The sequence below is a fragment of the Bos indicus genome, chromosome 22 (genome assembly GCF_029378745.1).
Source record: "Bos indicus isolate NIAB-ARS_2022 breed Sahiwal x Tharparkar chromosome 22, NIAB-ARS_B.indTharparkar_mat_pri_1.0, whole genome shotgun sequence".
NCBI classification, from domain to species: Eukaryota; Metazoa; Chordata; class Mammalia; order Artiodactyla; family Bovidae; genus Bos; species Bos indicus.
The window spans coordinates 1,550,502-1,572,997 of record NC_091781.1 but is presented as its reverse complement, the minus strand read 5'-3'; the positions used below and the strand labels follow the sequence as shown (position 1 = coordinate 1,572,997).

The following is a 22,496-nucleotide window of genomic DNA, read 5'->3' as shown; positions in this document are numbered from 1 at the left end:
GATGTAACCCTGACTGCATCATCTTTAGGATGCTGGAATACAGAATCAAAACGTTGAGATAAAACCAAACTCAGTCACTTGTTTTTAAAAACAATAGAACTTTTGACTGAAGCAATATACATTTTAATACACCTGATGTGCTTCACTTGTGAAATTTCAAAATAAGTCTCCACATGAAGGGGCTTCCTCACTGCCTCTTTATCAGTGCTTGTGCTCAGATCCTCAGTTGTGTCTGACTCTTTGCCACCCCATGGACTATAGCCCTCCAGGCTCCTCTGTTCACAGGATTCCCCCAGCAAGAAAACTTGAATGCCATTTCTTCTTCCAAGGGATCTTCCCTACCCAGGGATTGAACCCATGTCTCATGTCTCCTGCATTAGCTGGCAGATTCTTTACCACTAAGCACCACCAGGGAAGCCCCTATCAGTTCTGCTGCTGCGAAGTCACGTCAGTCGTGTCCGACTCTGTGCGACCCATGGACGGCAGCCCGCCAGGCTCCCCCGTCCCTGGGACTCTCCAGGCAAGAACACTGGAGTGGGTTGCCATTTCCTTCTCCAGTGCATGAAGGTGAAAACGCTCAGTCGTGTCCGACTCTTAGCGACCCCATGGACTGCAGCCCACCAGGCTCCTCCGTCCATGGGATTTTCCAGGCGAGAGTACTGGAGTGGGTGCCACTGCCTAGTGCTGTACAAACCTGGCAGGGTTATGAGTTTTCCCATCCTCTGGTTGACTCAGAGGAACTCAGTGGTGAAACCTACAGCAAATCCAGCTCCCTTGGCCATTTGTTCTTGATATTAGAACAATTTCCCATAATTTAGTGCACATCCCATAATAAAGAGGTCTAGACTGGCTTCTGACTTATGCTGAAGTGATACCATTAACTTTAATTTGAAAACAAAATAACATTACTTCTTCTGAAAAGAATTGAAAGTGATTTTAAAAATACATAAAATATGTAGAAATAGATTAGGAAATCATGATAAAAGGAAATAGAAGGTGAGAAAATTAAAAATAAAGCTAAAGTTAGTTGTTTGGTCACTCAGTTGTATCTGACTCTTGGTGACCCCACAGACAGGCTCATCTGTCCATGGGATTTCCCAGGCAAGAATACTGAAGTGGGTTGCCATTTCCTACTCCCGGGGATCTTCCTGACCCAGGGATTGAACCTGCGACTCCGCATTGGCAGACAATTTCTTTACCACTGAGCTACCTGGGAAGCCCATACATATTTTACATACAGCCAAAACATTACAGAAGATACATATCACGTACTATTGTTAATAGTTCCATATTAACATTTGGAAGAGAAAGTAGAATTTACTTGTTTCTTAACATCCAAAGGAAAGAGGCAAAGCCAGTCAGTTATGAGATTCCTGGGGTCCATCAGCTGCAATCTGGAGAAGGCCAGCTTTCTCAGTCCTTGTCAGGGGCTGAGATTTTCCATCATGGGTGGTATATCCAACGCGCTTATTTCTAAACCATGATGTGATTTCGCTGTAAAACACTGTAAGGTAAATGTATGAGGCTGAAGAACAATAAATGTAAAACACTTTTCTGAATGTCTAGTTTGATTTAAGTGTAAGTTTTAGACCACTGAGTGGAGAGATGGGTTTACCTGTGCTTCAGGGAATTCTCCGTGACGGGAGCATTTGCTTCTCTTTGGTGGTCCTCAGCCCTTCCACATCCTGGGATAAGTAGAAAATGATAACATTTGCCAGCGCAAACTGATGCTAGGGGGTTGCCTGTAGTTGAAAGAGATACAGTGTCCCCCAGAGCCCCCTGGGCCCTGACCTTCCAGCTGAGTGAAACCACATCCCTGACTCTTCTGTGATGTGTGTGCCCTGAACAACCACTGGGAAGCTTGGATTCTAGTTTATAAGTTCTTTCAAAATGTCTCTATTGAGTTTAATTTTCTATTACCTTTTCTTTTTTCATATATAGATGATAGGCTGTATATAGTTATGGAACTTATAGAAGGGGCCCCTCTTGGAGAGCATTTCAGTTCTTTGAAGGAAAAACGACATCATTTTGCTGAAGAGAGACTATGGAAAATATTTATACAGGTATCGTTCATCTTCATTAACTTTCCCTATGAAACAGTACAGGTCTCAGCTGACCTCCCAGGGGTGTGTGCAGTGGTTGTGAGTGGCGGTCTGTCCGTGTATAGCACAGAAGCAACCTTTGCTTGTCGTTTGCCATTTGCAGCTGTGCTTGGCTCTTCGGTACTTGCACAAGGAGAAGAGGATCATCCATAGAGACCTGACGCCGAACAACATCATGCTGGGGGACAAGGACAGAGTGACCGTCAGTAAGTATTCAATCGGAAAAGTTTCAGCTTGAGAGTCTCTGAATATTATTCTAGGGCAGAGTAGTTGGACAGAACTTTCCACACTGATAGGTGCATTCTCTGTCTGTGTTGTCCGGTCCAGCAGCCACTGGCCACGTGTGGCTATTGGGCACTTGAAATGTGCCTACTGTGACTGAGGATATGAATTTTAAATTCTACTAACTTTTAGTTAATTTAAGTATCCCTATGTGGACTAGTGGGTACTATAGTGGACAGTGACTAGTGAAGTTCTTGATGTTCTTGAAGTTCTCAGTATGAGAGAATAAAATACTCTTAGGATGCTGGAGCCTTTAATTCCTAAAGCAATGGTTTCTAGGGTTTTTTTCCTTTCTGTAGAATACTTCTTCATCAACAAAGGCTTTTATGACTACCACATGAACACATTATTGTACTGTTTTAACATAGTCTGTGACATGGGTGACCAATAAGCATATGAAGAACTGTAAAAAATCTAGCCGTTTGTATACTTCAACATGTTTACTTTATATCACAGTATCTTCAAGTGTAGCAGGTTATCTTAATGTTATATAAATTTTTGCAAGTGGGAAACTTAGTTTTTTCCCCCACAGTTGTAATTTCTCAATCATAAAATAAGCTTTTTAGCTTAGAATGATATATTAGCTTTCCCCTGTCCTCTTCACTCATGAACACTAGCTACTCTAGGTGGTTCGCCCACTACAAGTAGGGAGAGATAGCTAAATCAGTGTTCTGGAAATATTTGTGATCGTGACCTTCCACTGGTAAATTCTTTTGATAACACACTGCCAATACATGTATTGTTGTTGTTATTGTTGTTCAGTAACTGTCGTGTCTGACTTTTTGCAACCCCATGGACTATAGCATGTCAGGTTCCTCTGTCCTCCACTATCTTCTAGAGTTTGCTCAAATTCATGTCCATTGAGTTGGTGATGGTATTAATCTATAACCATCACTAGTAATTGCCCTCCACTCTTCCCCAGTAGTGTATTGGATACCTTCCAACCTGGGGGGTCTCACCTTCCAGCATCATATCTTTTTGCCTTTTCATATTGTTCAGCTGGAGTGGGTTCCATTTCCTTCTCCAGTGGACAGCATTTTGTTTGTCCAAACTCTTCAGTATGACCCATCCATCTTGGTGACTCCCAGCTTCATTCAGTTGTGCTAGCACCTTTGCCATGACAAGGCTGTGATCCATGAAGGGGCAACATATGTATGCTTATTTATAAATGCTATACACATATCACTGTATAATTATTCTATAGTACATGACGTCAACAGAAATAACATGCAAAGGGGTGCATTAAAATTCAAGATAGAGATTTTGATATTTCCCACCCCTCCCCTGCCTAGTGAATTGCCTTAGGCACCCAACTTAGGAGATCCTCTCCTAAGTTTTACTGATGTGAAAGGCATTTGTGCGTGCCTGCATGTGTGTGTGCTAAGTTTTGTCAGTTGTATTCAACTCTTTGCAACCTTTGGATCGAGCCTGCCAAACTCCTAGGTCCATGGATTCTCCAGGCAAGAAAACTGGAATGGGTTGCCATGCCCTCCTTCAAGGGATTTTCCTGACCCAGGAATTGAACCTGTGTCTCCCTACACTGGCAGGAGGGTTCTTTACCACTCACACAACCTGGGAAACCTGAAAGAGATTTGACAACGTTTTAAAGCTGAGTCTCTTAGTTTGGGAAGAATCTGATTCCTTGTGAAGGCAATTTCAAATGTAGGCTTTTACCATAACCACATCCTCAGTAACGATGATTAGATTCACTGTCCAGATTTTGTTTTTTGGTTAGAGCATGCTACATCAGTTTTAAAAAATCCCCAAACAGAAGCTCTATCAAAATCTTCAGTGCAAACTTACTTGGTAATATTTCAAGACAATGCTTTGTGATATATATGATGAGGTCAAATAATTGTGACTCTTCATCTTGAATACACATTTAATTTACTTAATCTAGAAGTTAATTATAATTTTGTTTATTGTAAGCTTTTTACTTTTTTCTTTTTATGAATTGTACTTGTGTTTCCTTAAGAATCTTTTTTTAGGACTTCCTTGGTGGCTCGGACAGTAAGGCATCTGCCTATGATGTGGGACACCTGGGTTCAATCCCTGGGTTGGGAAGATCTCCTGGAGAAGGAAATGCAACCCACTCCAGTATTCTTGCCTGGAAAATCCCATGGATGGAGGAGCCTGGTAGGCTACAGTCCATGGGGTCTCAAAGAGTCAGACACGACTGATCGACTTCACTTCTTTAAAAATTTTTACTATTTAATGTTTGTATGCTTGTAGATATTTTAATGTATAAACTAATAAGGATTATGATTAATTGTGTGTTTGAATTTCATACCAAACAGTAATACTATTAAACAGATGCTTAATAGTTTAATGGATCTATTTAATCTTTCTAAAGGTGATTTTTCAGACCATATTTTCTGAGTCTAGCCAATGCTATGTCCCATTTTCTTACATTTAAATACATTGAGGTTAATCTTTTATTGTGGTAGTCTGATTTATTTTCTGTCTAAACTTATTTCAAGTAATTCTTATATTTATTTTCTTTAACCAGTACCACACATCAAAATGGTTTACAAAATAAGATAGTGCTAAAAATCTTGTAAAGAAAAACCTATCCCTTTGCAACCCTCAGTTCCATTTCCTTAAAACAACCACTTTTCATTCTTTTTTAGCTCTATTTTCTGGTATTTGGTTTTCCATTGGCTTCCTTGGTGGCTCAGCCAATAATCTGCCTGCAATGCAGGAGACCTGGATTGGATCCCTGGGTTGGGAAGATTCCCTGGAGGGAGGGCATGGCAACCCATTCCAGTATTCTTGGGCTTCCCTGGTGGCTCAGACAGTAAAAAATCCACCTGTAATATAGGAGATGTGGGTTTGATCCCTGCGTTGGGAAGATCCCCTGGAGAAGAAAACGGCTACTCACTCCAGTATTCTTGCCTGGAAAATCCCATGGACAGAGGAACCTGGTTGGCTACAGTCCATGGGTACAAAGAGTCAGATATGGCTGAGTGCCTATCACTATGATAGTTGAGGATTCAATTTTCTTGTTTTCTCTTCTTCCCCACCTGCCATCCTGCAATATATTTATAGCATAGTGTTAAAGTGAAAGTTGCTCAGTCGTGTTCAACTCTTTGTGACCCCATGGACTGTAGCCCACCAGGCTTCTCTGTCCATGGAATTCTCCAAGCAAGAATACTGGAGTGGGTTGCCATTCCCTTCTCCAATTTATGGCACAACTATGGGTTAAATCAGTATTCAGTATTTACATTATTACTACTGTGTAACTATTGTTCAATGTTGATTACTTCTCCTTCCTTATAGGCCTTTTGTTTTTCTTAGAGTTAATAATTGCCTTCTTTTTTTTTTTTTAATTTTCCTAGTTTTCTGTGTACTTTCATTTCTTCTTCCCAGATCTTCTAAAAGGAATATAAAAGTCTTCTTTGTCTATTTTCCGCATGGTCAGACAAGACAGTTACTCTCAGTTTTTTTTTTTCTCTTGGATACTCATTTTCTGTAGTTGTCTGTTGTAACATAGACTGAGTTTAACTTTAGGTCTGTTACACAGCTGTTGTCCTGGAACTTTCATGGTCTTCTTCTTCTTCTTTTTTTTTTAATTTGGCCACACTGTGCTGCTTGTGAGATCTGTTTCCTGACCAGGGATTGAACCTGGGCTACTGCACTGAACCCTAACCACTAGACCACCAGGGAACTCCCTGCTCCTTTTCTGGTTAGAGCCTCTATTTCCTGCATCCTCTGGACTTCTCTTTCTTTTATAACTCCCTTATTTTGCCAAAGTGTATCTTCTAGTACTTTACTAAGAAAGAGTGCTTTGGAAATTATCATTTTTATTTTTTTTAAATTTCTAATTAAAAACTTCTGGAGTTATAAGTGACATATACATTCTTTTAGTTTCAGGTGAACAACATAATGATTTGGTATTTGTATACATTATAAAATGATCATCACAATAAGCCAAGTTAACACCCATCATGTTACATAGTTAATTTTTTTCTCTTGTGTTGAGAACCTTTTAAGATCTACTCTCTTAGCAACTTTCAAATATGCAATACAGTATTATTAACTATAGTCACCATGCTGTATATGACATCCGCAGGACTTATTTATGTTAGAACTGGAAGTTTGTATTTTGACCTCCTTCACCCACTTCTCCCATTCCCTATCCTCTGCATTTTGCAACCACCAGTCTGTTCTATGTATCTATGAGCTTGATTTGTTTTTGTTTTTTACAGTCCACATGTAAGTGAAATTATGCAGTATGTCTTTCTCTGTCTAACTTATTTCACTTAGTATAATGCCCTCAAGGTCCATCCATGTTATTGAAAATGGCAAGATTTCAGTCTTTTTATTGACTGAATTGTATGTGTTTGTACGTATGTATGTGTGTGTATGTATATATGAATAAAGTATATGTATATACTTATGAGGAGAAGGCAATGGCACCCCACTCCAGTACTCTTGCCTGGAAAATCCCATGGATGGAGGAGCCTGGTGGGCTGCAGTCCATGGGGTTGCTAAGAATTGGACACAACTGAGTGACTTCACTTTCACTTTTCACTTTCATGCACTGAAGAAGGAAATGGCAACCCACTCCAGTGTTCTTGCCTGGAGAATCCCAGGGACAGGGGAGCCTGGTGGGCTGCCGTCTGTGGGGTCGCACAGAGTCGGACATGACTGAAGCGATTTAGCAGCAGCAGCAGCGTATACTTATGAGGGCTTCCCAGGTGGCGCTAGTGGCAAAGAACCCATTTGCCAATGCAGGAAACGTAAGAGACTTGGGTTTGATCCCTGGGTCAGGAAGATCCCCTGGAGGAGGGCATGGTAACCTGCTTCATTATTCTTGCCTGGGGAATCCCACGGACAGAGGGGCCTAGTGGGTTACATTCCATAGGATTGTAAAGAGTCACACACAACTGAAGTGACGGAGCACGCACATGCATGTACTTATGAATAAATATATGTAGATCTAGATACATATATACACATATACACTAGGTTGGTGACCAACCTAGTGCTGGGAGAAATATCAATAACCTCAGATATGAAGATGACACCACCCTTATGGCAGAAAGTGAAGAAGAACTAAAGATCTTCTTGATGAAAGTGAAAGAGGAGAGTGAAAAAGTTGGCTTAAAGCTCAACATTCAGAAAACTAAGATCAAGGCATCTGGTCCCATCACTTCATGGGAAATAGATGGGGAAACAGTGGAAACAGTAGCTGACTTTATTTTTGGGGGCTCCAAAATCACTGCATATGATGATTGCAGCCATGAAATTAAAAGATGTTTACTCATTGGAATGAAAGTTATAACCAACCAAGATAGCATATTGAAAAGCAGAGATATTACTTTGTCAACAAAGGTCCATCTAGTCAAGGCTATGGTTTTTCCAATGGTCATGTATGGATGTAAGAGTTGCACTGTGAGGAAAGCTGAGCACTGAAGAATTGATGCTTTTGAACTGTGGTGTTGGAGAATACTCTTGAGAGTCTCTTGGACTGCAAGGACATTCAACCAGTTCATCCTAAAGGAGATCAGTCCTGGGTGTTCATTGGAAGGACTGATGTTGAAGCTGAAACTCCAATACTTTGGCCACCTGATGCGAAGAACTGACTCATTAGAAAAGCCCCTGATGCCGGGAAAGATTGAGGGCAGGAGGAGAAGGGGATGACAGAGGATGAGATGGTTGGATGGCATCACCGACTCAATGGACATGAGTTTGGGTAAACTCTGGGAGTTGGTGATGGACAGGGAGGCCTGGTGTCTTGGGGTTCATGGGGTCGCAAAGAGTCGGACACAACTGAGTGACTGAACTGAACTGAACTGAGTCATCCCAGGCCATAAAATGATTGACAAGAATTTTGAAGAAAGGCAGATTTCATACAAATATATAGCCTTCATTAACATAGATTAGGAGAACAGTGTATGAGTATAACATACTGGTTTGTCAAGTCAGTTCTGAGCCTTTAGGTGGAACCGACTTGAAGACAGAGTCTAGGGTACATACGTAGTACATTAACATAGCTTAAGACAAACATTTCCATAAGAAAAATGCATTGGTTATCTCAAGGTTTGAGAAAAGTTCTGGTGGAACCAGGTGTCATGGCAACACAGAATTTTAAGAGAAACCTCTTTTTAAATTTGTGTAGAGAAGGGAAAAAATATGACACTTTTGTTTCCTCCTGCTGCTTAAGAGAGAGATAAGAAAAATGTCTGACACTTGCAGCTTATTTCCTCCATTTGGAGACTCCTGTCCTTCCTGCCTGTTACCCTCTCAAAGCCCTTTCTGAAAAACCAGATTATATACCATCTTTTATGCCTGGTAAGAGTTTGGTCTTTATTCTTAGTATTTATCAGAAGCCTTTGAGGGATTTTAACCTCTAAGTAGTGATACTGGTTTAGGTTTTTCAAAGATTGTAGCGCTGGTTTGGAGAATTATGTTTTGGAGGGTAGTAATGGATGTGGGGAGTCTGCTTAGAAAGTATAGTTCAGTACAGTTCAGGAGAGTTCACGGAGGCCTGAACTAGGCGATAGTGATTGTGTTAATTATCCATTGTTGTGTAACCAGTTACCACAAAACTTAGTGGCTTAAGAGAACACACATTTATTTTCTCACCACTTCAAGGGTCAGGAATCCAGCAGCAGCCTTGCTGTATGGTTCTGGCTCAGGGTCTCTCATGAAGTTTCAGACAGGCTGTGAGCCAAGGCTGTATCATTGGAAGTCTTAACTTGGCCTGGGAAAGAAAGTGAAAGTCACTCAGTTGTATCTGACTCTTTGCGACCCATGGACTATAGCCTGCCAGGCTCCTGTCCATGGAATTCTCCAGGCATTTCTATTGGAGTGGGTAGCTGCTCCCTTTACAGGGGATCTTCCCGACCCAGGAATCAAACTGGAGTCTCCTGCTTTGCAGGCAGATTCTTTACCAGCTGAGCTACCAAGGAAGGTGCTTGGCCTGGGAGTCCACTTCAAAGAAGGTTCACTCACATGACCGGCAATTAGTTCTGACTTTTGGCTGGAACTTGGTCTCTTATTCACCTGGACCTCTTCTCTCTGTGGCCCTTAAGCAGAATAGTCTGGACTGTTTTACATAAGTTAGATAAATATTTCTTAACTATAACATCAAAATCATTACATATAAAAGAAAAAAATTCATTGAATTTCACTGAGGTTTAAAACTTACAGTCTATGAAAGATATTATTAATAGAATGAAAAGACAAGCTGCAGACTGGGAGAAAATATATGTAGGTCATCTATTTAACAAAGAATTTGTATCAATAATACAAGCAATAAGAAAGCTCAATAATAAGAAAACAAACAACCCAATGGAAAAAAAGGACCAAATTTTGAACAAGAACTTCACCAAAGAAGATACAGAAGATGATGGAGGAATAGGACGGGGAGAACACTTTCTCCCCCACAAATTCATTGAAAGAACATTTGAATGCTGAGTAAATTCCACAAAACAGCTTCTGAATGCGGGCAGAGGACACCAGGTACCCAGGAAGGCAGCCCACTGTCTTTGAAAGGAGGTAGGACAAAGTATAGAAGATAAAAAGACAGACAAAAGAGTTAGGGATGGAGATATGTCTCGGGGAAGGAGTCATAAAAGAGGAGAAGTTTCCAAACACCAGGAAATCCTCTCACCGGCAGGTCTGTGGGGAGTTTTGGAATCTCAGAGGGCAACATAACTGGGAGGGAAAATAAATAAATAAAACCCACAGATTATGTACCTAATGGCAGTTCCCAGTGGAGGAGTAGCCCAGACACTTGCATCCACCACCAGCAAGTGGGGGCTGAACAGGGAGGCACAGTCGCATTGCTTAGGGTAAGGACTGGGCCTGAATGCCCTGAGGGCAATCTGAGGGAGCTAACGTGAGATAGCAACCCAAACTGTGGGATAGCCAGAGAGAGAAAAAAAGAGAGAGAGAGAGAACATTCCCGTGAAAAGCCCAAACTTAAGACACTGCTGGCCCGCTCACAGGACAAAGGACTGAGCGAATACCAGATGAGAGCTAGCAGCAGACGGGCCCATCCCCCTCTGGAGGCAGGGGGCAGACGGGCAGCAGCCACAGCCAGAAAGGAGCACACTCGGCCCCAGAGATGGCATCCTCCACCAAACTGCAAGCAGGTTCCCAGTTGCCAACCAAGCCTTCCTGGGATCCTGGATGGATGACATACACCGGGAGGGTTGCAGCCAGAGATCAGCTCCCCAGAAGAGACACATGGCACATCTGAGATGGCACACCCAGGAAACTAAGCTGCTGGGACCGGGGAGGTGATAAGATGCACCCCCACCTGGGGAGAGAGCACTCACCAAACACCTGGTTGCCTGAGCTGCTTGGACCTGGGAAGGGCACAAAACACAGGCCCAACCAAGTCTGCGCCCTTGTGGAATACCCAAGAACCTGAACCCGAGCAGCTTAGACGTGGGAAGTGCACGCAATCCAGGGCCCACTTTAGACAGTTCCCCTGCAGAGCAACCCGAAGCCTGAGCAATGTAGACCGGGAAAGCACACACACCGTGAGCCGGGGCAAACCCAGTGTGGCTGAGACACTGTGAGCTCTCCCCACATATGCCAGTGATATTTGTTTGCAGTGTACCTCTTTCTCCACAGCACGAGTGAACAAGTGAGCCTAAATAAGTGACCACCTTCACCCCCTTGTGTCAGGGGGGAAATTAGACACTGAAGAGACTAGCAAACAGAAGAAGCTAAAACAAAGAGAGGGAACCACTTTGGAAGTGACAGGTGCAACAGATTAAAACCCTGTAGTTAGCACCAACTACATTGGAAGGGGCCTATAGATCTTGAGAAGTAAAGCTGGAACAAGGAACTATCTAAAACTGAACTGACCTCACACTGCCTGCAACAGCTCCAGAGAAATTCCTAGATATATTTTATTATTATTATTTTTTTAATTTTTTAGTTTTAAGTCCTCTATTACTCCTTTAATTTTCATTTTTATAACCTACTATTACCTTGCAAAAAACCAGACCCTATTTTTAAAGCAAACTTCATATATATTTTTTATAATCTTTGTGGTTTTGTTTTGCTTTTTTTTAATATTGTATTTTTGAGAGTTTAACTTCTACTCTAGATTTTTGCTTTTTGGTATTTGTTATCAGTTTTGTACTTTTAAGAATCCAATCTTCCATACCCATTTTTACTTCGGAGTGTGATTACTGGCTTGATCGTCCTCTCCCCTTTTTGACTCTCTTTTTTCTCCCCTAGGTCACCTCTATCTCCTCCCTCCTCCTTCTCTTCTCTACCCAACTCTGTGCATCTCTTTGTGTGTTCTGGGCTGTGGAGAACACTTAGGGAACTGATTACTGGCTAGATCTGTCTCTCTCCTTTTGACCCTGCCTCGTCTCCTCCTGGTCACCTCTATCTCCTTCCTCCCTCTTCTCTTCTCTGTGTAACTCCGTGAACCTCTCTGGGTGTTTCAGGCTGTGGAGAGCACACAGGGATTTGGTTACTGGCTAGATTGCTCTTGCCCCTTTTGATTCCCCCTCTTCTCGTCCTGGTCACCTCTATCTCCCTCCTCCCTCTTCTCTTCTCCATGTAACTCAGTGAACCTTTCTGGATGTCTCTCATTGTGGAGAATCTTTTCTCCATTAACCTAGATGTTTTATCATCAGTGCTGTATGGATGGAGAAGTCTTGAGGCTACTGTAAGAATAAGACTGAAAACCAGAGGCAGGAGGCTTAAGTCCCAAACCCAAGAACACCAGAGAACTCCTGAATCCAGGGAACGTTAATTGATAAGAGCTCATCCAAAAGCCTCCATACCTACACTGAAACCAAGCTCCACCCAAGAGCCAACAAGTTCCAGAGCAAGACATACCATGCAAATTCTCCAGCAATGCAGGAACATAGCCCTGAGCTTTAATATGCAGGCTGCCTAAAGTCACACCAAACCCATAAACATCTCAAAACTTACTACTGGACACTTTATTGCACTCCAGAGAGAAAAAGTCCAGCTCAACCCACCAGAACACTGATGCAAGCTTCCCTAACCAGGAAACTTGACAAGCCACTCGTCCAACCCCACCCACAGGGAAGAACCTCCACAATAAAAAGGAACCACAAACTGCCAGAATACAGAAAGGGCACCCCGAGCACAGCAATCTAAATAAGGTGAAAAAGCAGAGAAATACTCAGCAGGTAAAGGAACATGATAAATGCCCACTAAACCAAACAAAAGAGGAGATAGGGAGTCTACCTGAAAAAGAATTCAGAATAATGGTAATAAAAATGATCCAAAATCTTGAAAACAAAATGGAATTACAGATAAATAGCCTGGAGACAAGGATTGAGAAGATGCAAGAAATGGTTAACAAGGACCTGGAAGAAATAAAAAAGAGTCAATAAATAATGAATAATGCAATAAATGAGATCAAAAACACTCTGGAGGGAACGAATAACTGAGGCAGAAGATAGGATAAGTGAGGTAGAAGATAGGATGGTGGAAATAAATGAAGCAGAAAGGAAAAAAGAAAAAAGAATTAAAAGAAATGAAGACAACCTCAGAGACCTCTGGGACAATGTCAAACACCCCAACATTCGAATCATAGGAGTCCCAGAAGAAGAAGACAAAAAGAAAGGCCACGAGAAAATACTTGAGGAGATAATAGTTGAAAACTTCCCTAAAATGGGGAAGGAAATAGTCACCCAAGTCCAAGAAACCCAGAGAGTCCCAAACAGGATAAACCCAAGGTGAAACACTCCAAGACACATATTAATCAAATTAACAAAGATCAAACACAAAGAACAAATATTAAAAACAGCAAGGGAAAAACAACAAATAACACACAAGGGGATTCCCATAAGGATAACAGCTGATCTTTCAATAGAAACTCTTCAGGCCAGAAGGGATTGGCAGGACATACTTAAAGTGATGAAACAGAAAAACCTACAACCAAGATTACTGTACCCAGCAAGAATCTCATTTAAATATGAAGGAGAAATCAAAAGCTTTACAGACAAGCAACAGCTGAGAGAATTCAGCACCACCAAACCAGCTCTCCAACAAATGCTAAAGGTTCTTCTCTAGACAGAAAACACAGAAAAGGTGTATAAACTTGAACCCCAAAACAACAAAGTAAATGGCAATGGGATCATACTTATCAATAATTATCTTAAATGTAAATGGGTTGAATGTCCCAACCAAAAGACAAAGACTAGCTGAATGTATACAAAAACAAGAGCCCTGTATATGCTGTCTACAAGAGACCCACCTCAAAACACGGGACACATACAGACTGAAAGTGAAGGACTGGAAAAAGATATTTCACACAAATGGAGACCAAAAGAAAGCAGGAGTAGCAATACTCATCAGATAAAATAGACTTTGAAATAAAGGCTGTGAAAAGAGACAAAGAAGGACACTACATAATGATCAAAGGATCACTCCAAGAAGAGAATATAACAATTATAAATATATATACACCCAACATAGGAGCACTGCAATATGTAAGACAAATGCTAACAAGTATGAAAGGGGAAATTAACAATAACACAATAATAGTGGGGTGCTTTAATACCCCACTCACATCTATGGCTAGATCAACTAAACAGAAAATTACCAAGGAAACACAAGCTTTAAATGATACAATGGACCAGTTAAGCCTAATTGATATCTATAGGACATTTCACCCCAAAACAATGAATTTCACTTTTTTCTCAAGCGCACACAGAACCTTCTCTAGGATAGATCATATCCTGGGTGATAAATCTAGTCTTGGTAAATTCTAAAAAATTAAAATCATTCCAAGCATCTTTTCCAATCACAATGCAGTAAGATTAGATGTCAATTACAGGAAAAAAAACTATTAAAAATTCCAACATATGGAGGCTAAACAACATGCTTCTGAGTAACCAACAAATCACAGAAGAAATCAAAATATACATAGAAATGAATGAAAATGAAAACACAACAACCCCAAACCTGTGGGACACTGTAAAAGCAGTGCTAAGGGCAAGGTTCATAGCAATACAGGCTTACCTCAAGAAACAAGAAAAAAGTCAACTCAATAACCTAACTCTACACCTAAAGCAACTAGAAAAGGAAATGAAGAACCCCAGGGTTAGTAGAAGGAAAGAAATTGTAAAAATTAGGGCAGAAATAAATACAAAAGAAACAAAAGAGACCATAGCAAAAATCAACAAAACTAAAAGCTGGTTCTTTGAAAAGATAAATTGACAAACCAGACTCATCAAGAAACAAAGGGAGAAGAATCAAATCAACAAAATTAGAAATGAAAATGGAGAAATCACAACAGACAACACAGAAATACAGAGGATCATAAGAGACGACTATCAGCAACTATATACCAATAAAATGGACAACTTGGAAGAAATGGACAAATTCTTAGAAAAGTATAACTTTCCAAAACTGAACCAGGAAGAAATAGAAAATCTTAACAGACCCATCACAAGCATGGAAATCGAAGCTAATCAGAAATCTTCCAGCAAACAAAAGCTCAGTACCAGATGGCTTTACAGCTGAATTCTACCAAAAATTTAGAGAAGCGCTAAAACCTATCCTACTCAAAATCTTCCAGAAAATTGCAGAGGAAGATAAACTTCCAAACTCATTCTATGAGACCACCATCACCCTAATACCAAAACCAGACAAAGATGCCACAAAAAAAGAAAACTACAGGCCAATATCACTGATGAACATAAATGCAAAAATCCTTAACAAAACCCTAGCAAACAGAATCCAACAACATACTAAAAAGATCATACATCATGACAAAGTGGGCTTTATCCCAGGAATGCAAGGATTCTTTCAGTTCAGTTCAGTTCAGTCACTCAGTCCTGTCCAACTCTTTGCGACCCCATGAATCACAGCATGCCAGGACTCCCTGTCCATCACCATCTCCCAGAGTTCACTCAAACTCACGTCCATCGAGTCGGTGATGCCATCCAGCCATCTCATCCTCTGTCGTCCCCTTTTCCTCCTGCCCCCAATCCCTCCCAGCATCAGAGTCTTTTCCATTGAGTCACTTCTTCGCATGAGGTGGCCAAAATACTGGAGTTTCAGCTTTAGCATCATTATTTCCAAAGAACACCCAGGGCTGATCTCCTTTAGAATGGACTGGTTGGAATATCTGCAAATCAATCAATGTAATGCACAACATTAACAAATTGAAAGATAAAAACCATATGATTATCTCAATAGATGCAGAGAAAACCTTTGACAAAATTCAACATCCATTTATGATAAAAACTCTTCATAAAGCAGGAATAGAAGGAACATACCTCAACATAATAAAAGCTATATATCACAAACCCTTAGCAAACATTATCCTCAATGGTGAAAAATTGAAAGCATTTCCCCTGAAGTCAGGAACAAGGCAAGGGTGCCCAGTATCATCACTACTATTCAATATAGTTTTGGAAGTTTTAGCCACAGCAATCAGAGAAGAAAGAGAAATAAAAGGAATCCAGATTATAAAAGAAGTAAAACTCTCACTGTTTGCAGATGACATGATCCTCTACATAGAAAACCCTAAAGGCTTCACCAGAAAATTACTAGAGCTGATCAATGAATATAGTAAAGTAGCAGGATATAAAATTAGCCCACAGAAATCCCTTGCACTCCTATACACTAACAATGAGAAAACAGAAAGAGAAATTAAGGAAACAATCCCATTCATCATTGCAACAAAAAGAATAAAATACTTAGGAATAAATCTACCTAAAGAAACAAAAGCCCTATATATAGAAAACTATATAACACTGATGAAAGAAATCAAAGAGGACAGAAATAGATGGAGAAATATACCATGTTCATGGAATGGAAGAATCAATATAGTGAAAATGAATATACTACCTAAAGCAATCTATAGATTCAATGCAATCCCTATCAAGTTACCAACAGTATTTTTCAAAGAACTAGAACAAATAATTTCACAACTTGTATGGAAATACAAAAAACCTTGAATAGCCAAAGCGATCTTGAGAAAGAAGGATGGAACTGGAGGAATCAACCTGCCTGACTTCAGGCTATACTACAAAGCTGCAGTCATCAAGACAGTATGGTACTGGCACAAAGACAGAAATATAGATCAGTGGAACAAAATTGAAAGCCCAGAGATAAATCCACACACCTATGGACAACTTATTTTTGACAAAGGAGGCAAAAATTTACAATGGAGAAAAGGCAATCTCTTCAACAAGTGGTGCTGGGAAAAATGGTCAACCACTTGTACAAGAATGAAACTAGAACATTTTCTAGCACCATATAGAAAAATAAACTAAAAATGGATTAAAGATCTAAACATAAGACCAGAAGCTATAGAACTCCTAGAGGAGAACATTAAGCAAAACACTCTCTAACATAAATCACAGCAGGATCCTCTATGACCCACCTCCCAGAGTAATGGAAATAAAAGCAAAAATAAACAAATGGGACCTAATTAACCTTAAAAGCTTTTGCACAATGAAGGAAACTATAAGCAAGGTGAAAAGGCAGCCTTCAGAATGGGAGAAAATAATAGCAAACAAAGCAGCTGACAAAGAATTAATCTCAAAAATATACAAGCAACTCCTGAAACTCAATTCCTGAAAAATAAATGACCCAATCAAAAAATGGGCCAAAGAACTAAATAGACATTTCTCCAAAGAAGACATACAGATGGCTAACAAACACATGAAAAGATGCTCAACATCACTCATTATCAGAGAAATGCAAATCAAAACCACAATGAGGTACCATTGCACGCCAGTCAGAATGGCTGCTATCCAAAAAGTCTACAAGCAATAAATGCTGGAGAGGGTGTGGAGAAAAGGGAACCCTCTTACACTGTTGGTGGGAATGCAAACTAGTACAGCCACTATGGAGAACAGTGTGGAGATTCCTTAAAAACTGGAAAAAGAACTGCCTTATGATCCAGCAATCCCACTGCTGGGCATACACACTGAGGAAACCAGAATTGAAAGAGACACGTGTACCCTAATGTTCATCACATGGACATGGACATGGACATGGGAGCAATCTAGATGTCCATCAGCAGATGAATGGATAAGAAAGCTGTGGTACGTATACACAATGGAGTATTACTCAGCCATTGAAAAGAATACATTTGAATCAGTTCTAAGGAGGTGGATGAAACTGGAGCCTATTATACAGAGTGAAGTAAGTCAGAACGAAAAACACCAATACTGTATACTAATGCATATATATGGAATTTAGAAAGATGGTATTGATGATCTTATATGTGAGACAGCAAAAGAGACACATATGTATAGAACAGTCTTTTGGACTCTGTGGGAGAAGCTGAGGGTGGGATGATTTGAGAGAATAGCATTGAAACATGTATATTATCGTATGTGAAACAGATCACCAGTCCTGGTTCAGTGGATGAGAAATGGTGCTCAGGGCTGGTGCCTTGGGATGACCCTGAGGGATGGGATGGGGAGAAAGGTGGGAGGGGGTACATGGGGAACACATGTACACCCATGGTTGATTCATGTCAGTGTATGGCAAAACCCACTATAATATTGTAAAATAATTAGCCTTCATTTAAAATAAATACATTTTAAAAAATAATAAAAAAAGATACACTGATGGCAAATAAGTACCCAAAAATTGTTCAACACCATTAGTCATTAGGAAAATGCAAATTAAAGCTACACTGAGCTATCACTACATAGTAATTAAAATGGCTAATTAAAAAACCCTGACAACTCCAAATGCTGATTAAGAGGCAGAAACAACCAGAACTCTAAAACATGTCTGGTGAGAACACACTGGAAAATATTTTGGCTTGGTAACATTTTAATGAAATTAAACATATAGTTACAGAAGAACTGTACAAAAAAGATCTTCACGACCCAGATATTCACGATGGTGTGATCACTGACCTAGAGCCAGACATCCTGGAGTGTGAAGTCAAGTGGGCCTTAGAAAGCATCACTACGAACAAAGCTAGTGGAGGTGATGGAATTCCAGTTGAGCTATTTGAAATCCTGAAAGATGATGCTGTGAAAGTAAGTGCTGCACTCAATATGCCAGCAAATTTGGAAAACTCAGCAGTGGCCACAGGACTGGAAAAGGTCAGTTTTCATTCCAATCCCAAAGAAAGGCAATGCCAAAGAATGCTCAAACTACCGCACAATTGCACTCATCTCACACGCTAGTAAAGTAATGCTCAAAATTCTCCAAGTCAGGCTTCAGCAATATGTGAACCGTGAACTTCCTGAAGTTCAAGCTGGTTTTAGAAAAGGCAGAGGAACCAGAGATCAAATTGCCAACATCCACTGGATCATGGAAAAAGCAAGAGAGTTCCAGAAATACATCTATTTTTGCTTTATTTACTATGCCAAAGCTTTTGACTGTGTGGATCACAATAAACTGTGGAAAACTCTGAAAGAGATGGGAATACCAGACCACCTGACCTGCCTCTTGAGAAATCTGTATGCAGGTCAGGAAGCAACAGTTAGAACTGGATGGGGAACAACAGACTGGTTCCAAATAGGAAAAGGAGTATGTCAAGGCTGTATATTGTCACCCTGCTTATTTAACTTATATGCAGAGTACATCATGAGAAATGCTGGGCTGGAAGAAACACAAACTGGAATCAAGATTGCCAGGAGAAATATCAATAACCTCAGATATGCAGATGACACCACCCTTATGGCAGAAAGTGAAGAGGAACTAAAAAGCCTCTTGATGAAAGTGAAAGAGGAGAGTGAAAAAGTTGGTTTAAAGCTCAACATTCAGAAAACGAAGATCATGGCATCTGGTCCCATGACTTCATGGGAAATAGATGGGGAAACCGTGGAAAGTGTCAGACTTTATTTTTTTGGGCTCCAGAATCACTGCAGATGGTGACTGCAGCCATGAAAGTAAAAGATGCTTACTCCTTGGAAGGAAAGTTGTGTCCAACCTAGATAGCATATTCAAAAGCAGAGACGTTACTTTGCCAACAAAGGTTCGTCTAGTCAAGGCTATGGTTTTTCCAGTGGTCATGTATGGATGTGAGAGTTGGACTTTGAAGAAGGCTGAGCGCCAAAGAATTGATGCTTTTGTTTTTTTTTTTTTCATATAAAAAAATTTTTTATTTTATTTTTAAATTTTACATAATTGTATTAGTTTTGCCAAATATCAAAATGAATCCGCCACAGGTATACATGTGTTCCCCATCCTGAACCCTCCTCCCTCCTCCCTCCCATACCATCCCTCTGGGTCGTCCCAGTGCACTAGCCCCAAGCATCCAGTATTGTGCATCGAACCTGGACTGGCAACTCGTTTCTTACATGATATTTTACATGTTTCAATGTCATTCTCCCAAATCTTCCCACCCTCTCCCTCTCCCACAGAGTCCATAAGACTGTTCTATACATCAGTGTCTCTTTTGCTGTCTCGTACACAGGGTTATTGTTAACATCTTTCTAAATTCCATATATATGCGTTAGTATACTGTATTTATGTTTTTCCTTCTGGCTTACTTCACTCTGTATAATAGGCTCCAGTTTCATCCACCTCCTTAGAACTGATTCAAATGTATTCTTTTTAATGGCTGAGTAATACTCCATTGTGTATATGTACCACTGCTTTCTTATCCATTCATCTGCTGATGGACATCTAGGTTGCTTCCATGTCCTGGCTATTATAAACAGTGCTGTGATGAACATTGGGGTACACGTGTCTCTTTCCCTTCTGGTTTCCTCAGTGTGTATGCCCAGCAGTGGGATTGCTGGATCATAAGGCAGTTCTTTTTCCAGTTTTTTAAGGAATCTCCACACTGTTCTCCATAGTGGCTGTACTAGTTTGCATTCCCACCAACAGTGTAAGAGGGTTCCCTTTTCTCCACACCCTCTCCAGCATTTATTATTTGTAGACTTTTGGATCGCAGCCATTCTGACTGGTGTGAAATGGTACCTTATAGTGGTTTTGATTTGCATTTCTCTGATAATGAGTGATGTTGAGCATCTTTTCATGTGTTTGTTAGCCATCTGTATGTCTTCTTTGGGGAAATGTCTATTTAGTTCTTTGGCCCATTTTTTGATTGGGTCATTTATTTTTCTGGAGTTGAGCTGTAGGAGTTGCTTGTATATTTTTGAGATTAGTTGTTTGTCAGTTGCTTCATTTGCTATTATTTTCTCCCATTCTGAAGGCTGTCTTTTCACCTTGCTAATAGTTTCCTTTGATGTGCAGAAGCTTTTAAGGTTAATTAGGTCCCATTTGTTTATTTTTGCTTTTATTTCCAGTATTCTGGGAGGTGGGTCATAGAGGATCCTGCTGTGATGTATGTCAGGGAGTGTTTTGCCTATGTTTTCCTCTAGGAGTTTTATAGTTTCTGGTCTTATGTTTAGATCTTTAATCCATTTTGAGTTTATTTTGTGTATGGTGTTAGAAAGTGGTCTAGTTTCATTCTTTTACAAGTGGTTGACCAGATTTCCCAGCACCACTTGTTAAAGAGATTGTCTTTAATCTATTGTATATTCTTGCCTCCTTTGTCAAAGATAAGGTGTCCATATGTGTGTGGATTTATCTCTGGGCTTTCTATTTTATTCCACTGATCAATGTTTCTGTCTTTGTGCCAGTACCACACTGTCTTGATAACTGTGGCTTTGTAGTAGAGCCTGAAGTCAGGTAGGTTGATTCCTCCAGTTCCATTCTTCTTTCTCAAGATCGCTTTGGCTATTCGAGGTGTTTTGTATTTCCATACAAATTGTGAAATTATTTGTTCTAGCTCTGTGAAGAATACTGTTGGTAGCTTGATAGGGATTGCGTTGAATCTATAAATTGCTTTGGGTAGTATACTCATTTTTACTATATTGATTCTTCCAATCCATGAACATGGTATATTTCTCCATCTATTAGTGTCCTCTTTAAATAAAAACCATATGATTATCTCAATAGATGCAGAGAAAACCTTTGACAAAATTCAACATCCATTTATGATAAAAACTCTCCAGAAAGCAGGAATAGAAGGAACATACCTCAACATAATAAAAGCTATATATGACAAACCCACAGCAAACATTATCCTTAATGGTGAAAACCTGAAAGCATTTCCCCTAAAGTCAGGAACAAGACAAAGGTGTCCACTTTAACCACTACTATTCAACATAGTTTTGGAAGTTTTGGCCACAGCAATCAGAGCAGAAAAAGAAATAAAAGGAATCCAAATTGGAAAAGAAGAAGTAAAACTCTCACTATTTGCAGATGACATGATCCTCTACATAGAAAACCCTAAAGATTCCACCAGAAAATTACTAGAAATAATCAATGACTATAGTAAAGTTGCAGGATATAAAATCAACACACACAAATCCCTTGCATTCCTATACACTAATAATGAGAAAACAGAAAGAGAAATTAAGGAAACAATTCCATTCACCATTGCAACGGAAAGAATAAAATACTTAGGAATATATCTACCTAAAGAAACTAAAGACCTATATGTAGAAAATTATAAAACACTGGTGAAAGAATTGATGCTTTTGAACTGTGGTGTTGGAGAAGACTCTTGAGAGACCCTTGGACTGCAAGGAGATCCAACCAGTCCATTCTGAAGGGAGATCAGCCCTGGGGTTTCTTTGGAAGGAATGATGCTAAAGCTGAAACTCCGTACTTTGGCCACCTCATGTGAAGAGTTGACTCATTGGAAAAGACTCTGACGCTTGGAGGGATTGGGGGCAGGAGGAGAAGGGGACGACAGAGGATGAGATGGCTGGATGGCATCACTGACTCGATGGACATGAGTCTGAGTGAACTCCGGGAGTTGGTGATGGACAGGGTGTCCTGGCGTGCTGAGAATCATGGGGCTGCAAATAGTTGGACACGACTGAGTGACTGAACTGAACTGAACTATCATAGTTTTTAGTAATGTCACTACAAGGAATCAAAGGGAAATAAAAATTAAATCTTTGCAGAAAAATTTGTGTGCAATTATTGTGCTTACTTGGGTTTGTAGTATAATCATTAACAGGAATCATGAGAGTGGACGTTCTTTCCTTTTTGTTTGTAGTCTTGAGTTTATACAACCTTGTCTTAATTACTATAGCCTTGTAATAGTTTTTAATACATTGTAGAAAGCTATGTTTTCTTTTCTATCAAAATCCATGTCTCCTCTTGGCTCTTTCTATTTCTATATTAATTTTATACTAAATTTGTGAA

At 40.1% G+C, this 22,496-nt stretch overlaps 1 protein-coding gene across 5 annotated transcripts in view; it reads left to right on the top strand.

Annotated features, from left to right (window-relative positions):
- Nucleotides 1-22,496, top strand: part of NEK10 (NIMA related kinase 10) — a 263,826-nt gene that overhangs the window by 106,334 nt on the left and 134,996 nt on the right. For all 5 annotated transcript variants that reach the window (XM_070777294.1, XM_070777296.1, XM_070777293.1 and 2 more), the window contains 2 exons: nt 1,942-2,063; nt 2,206-2,308. In XM_070777294.1, the coding sequence (XP_070633395.1) occupies nt 1,942-2,063; nt 2,206-2,308 (225 nt within the window). The remainder of the gene's footprint in view (nt 1-1,941; nt 2,064-2,205; nt 2,309-22,496) is intronic.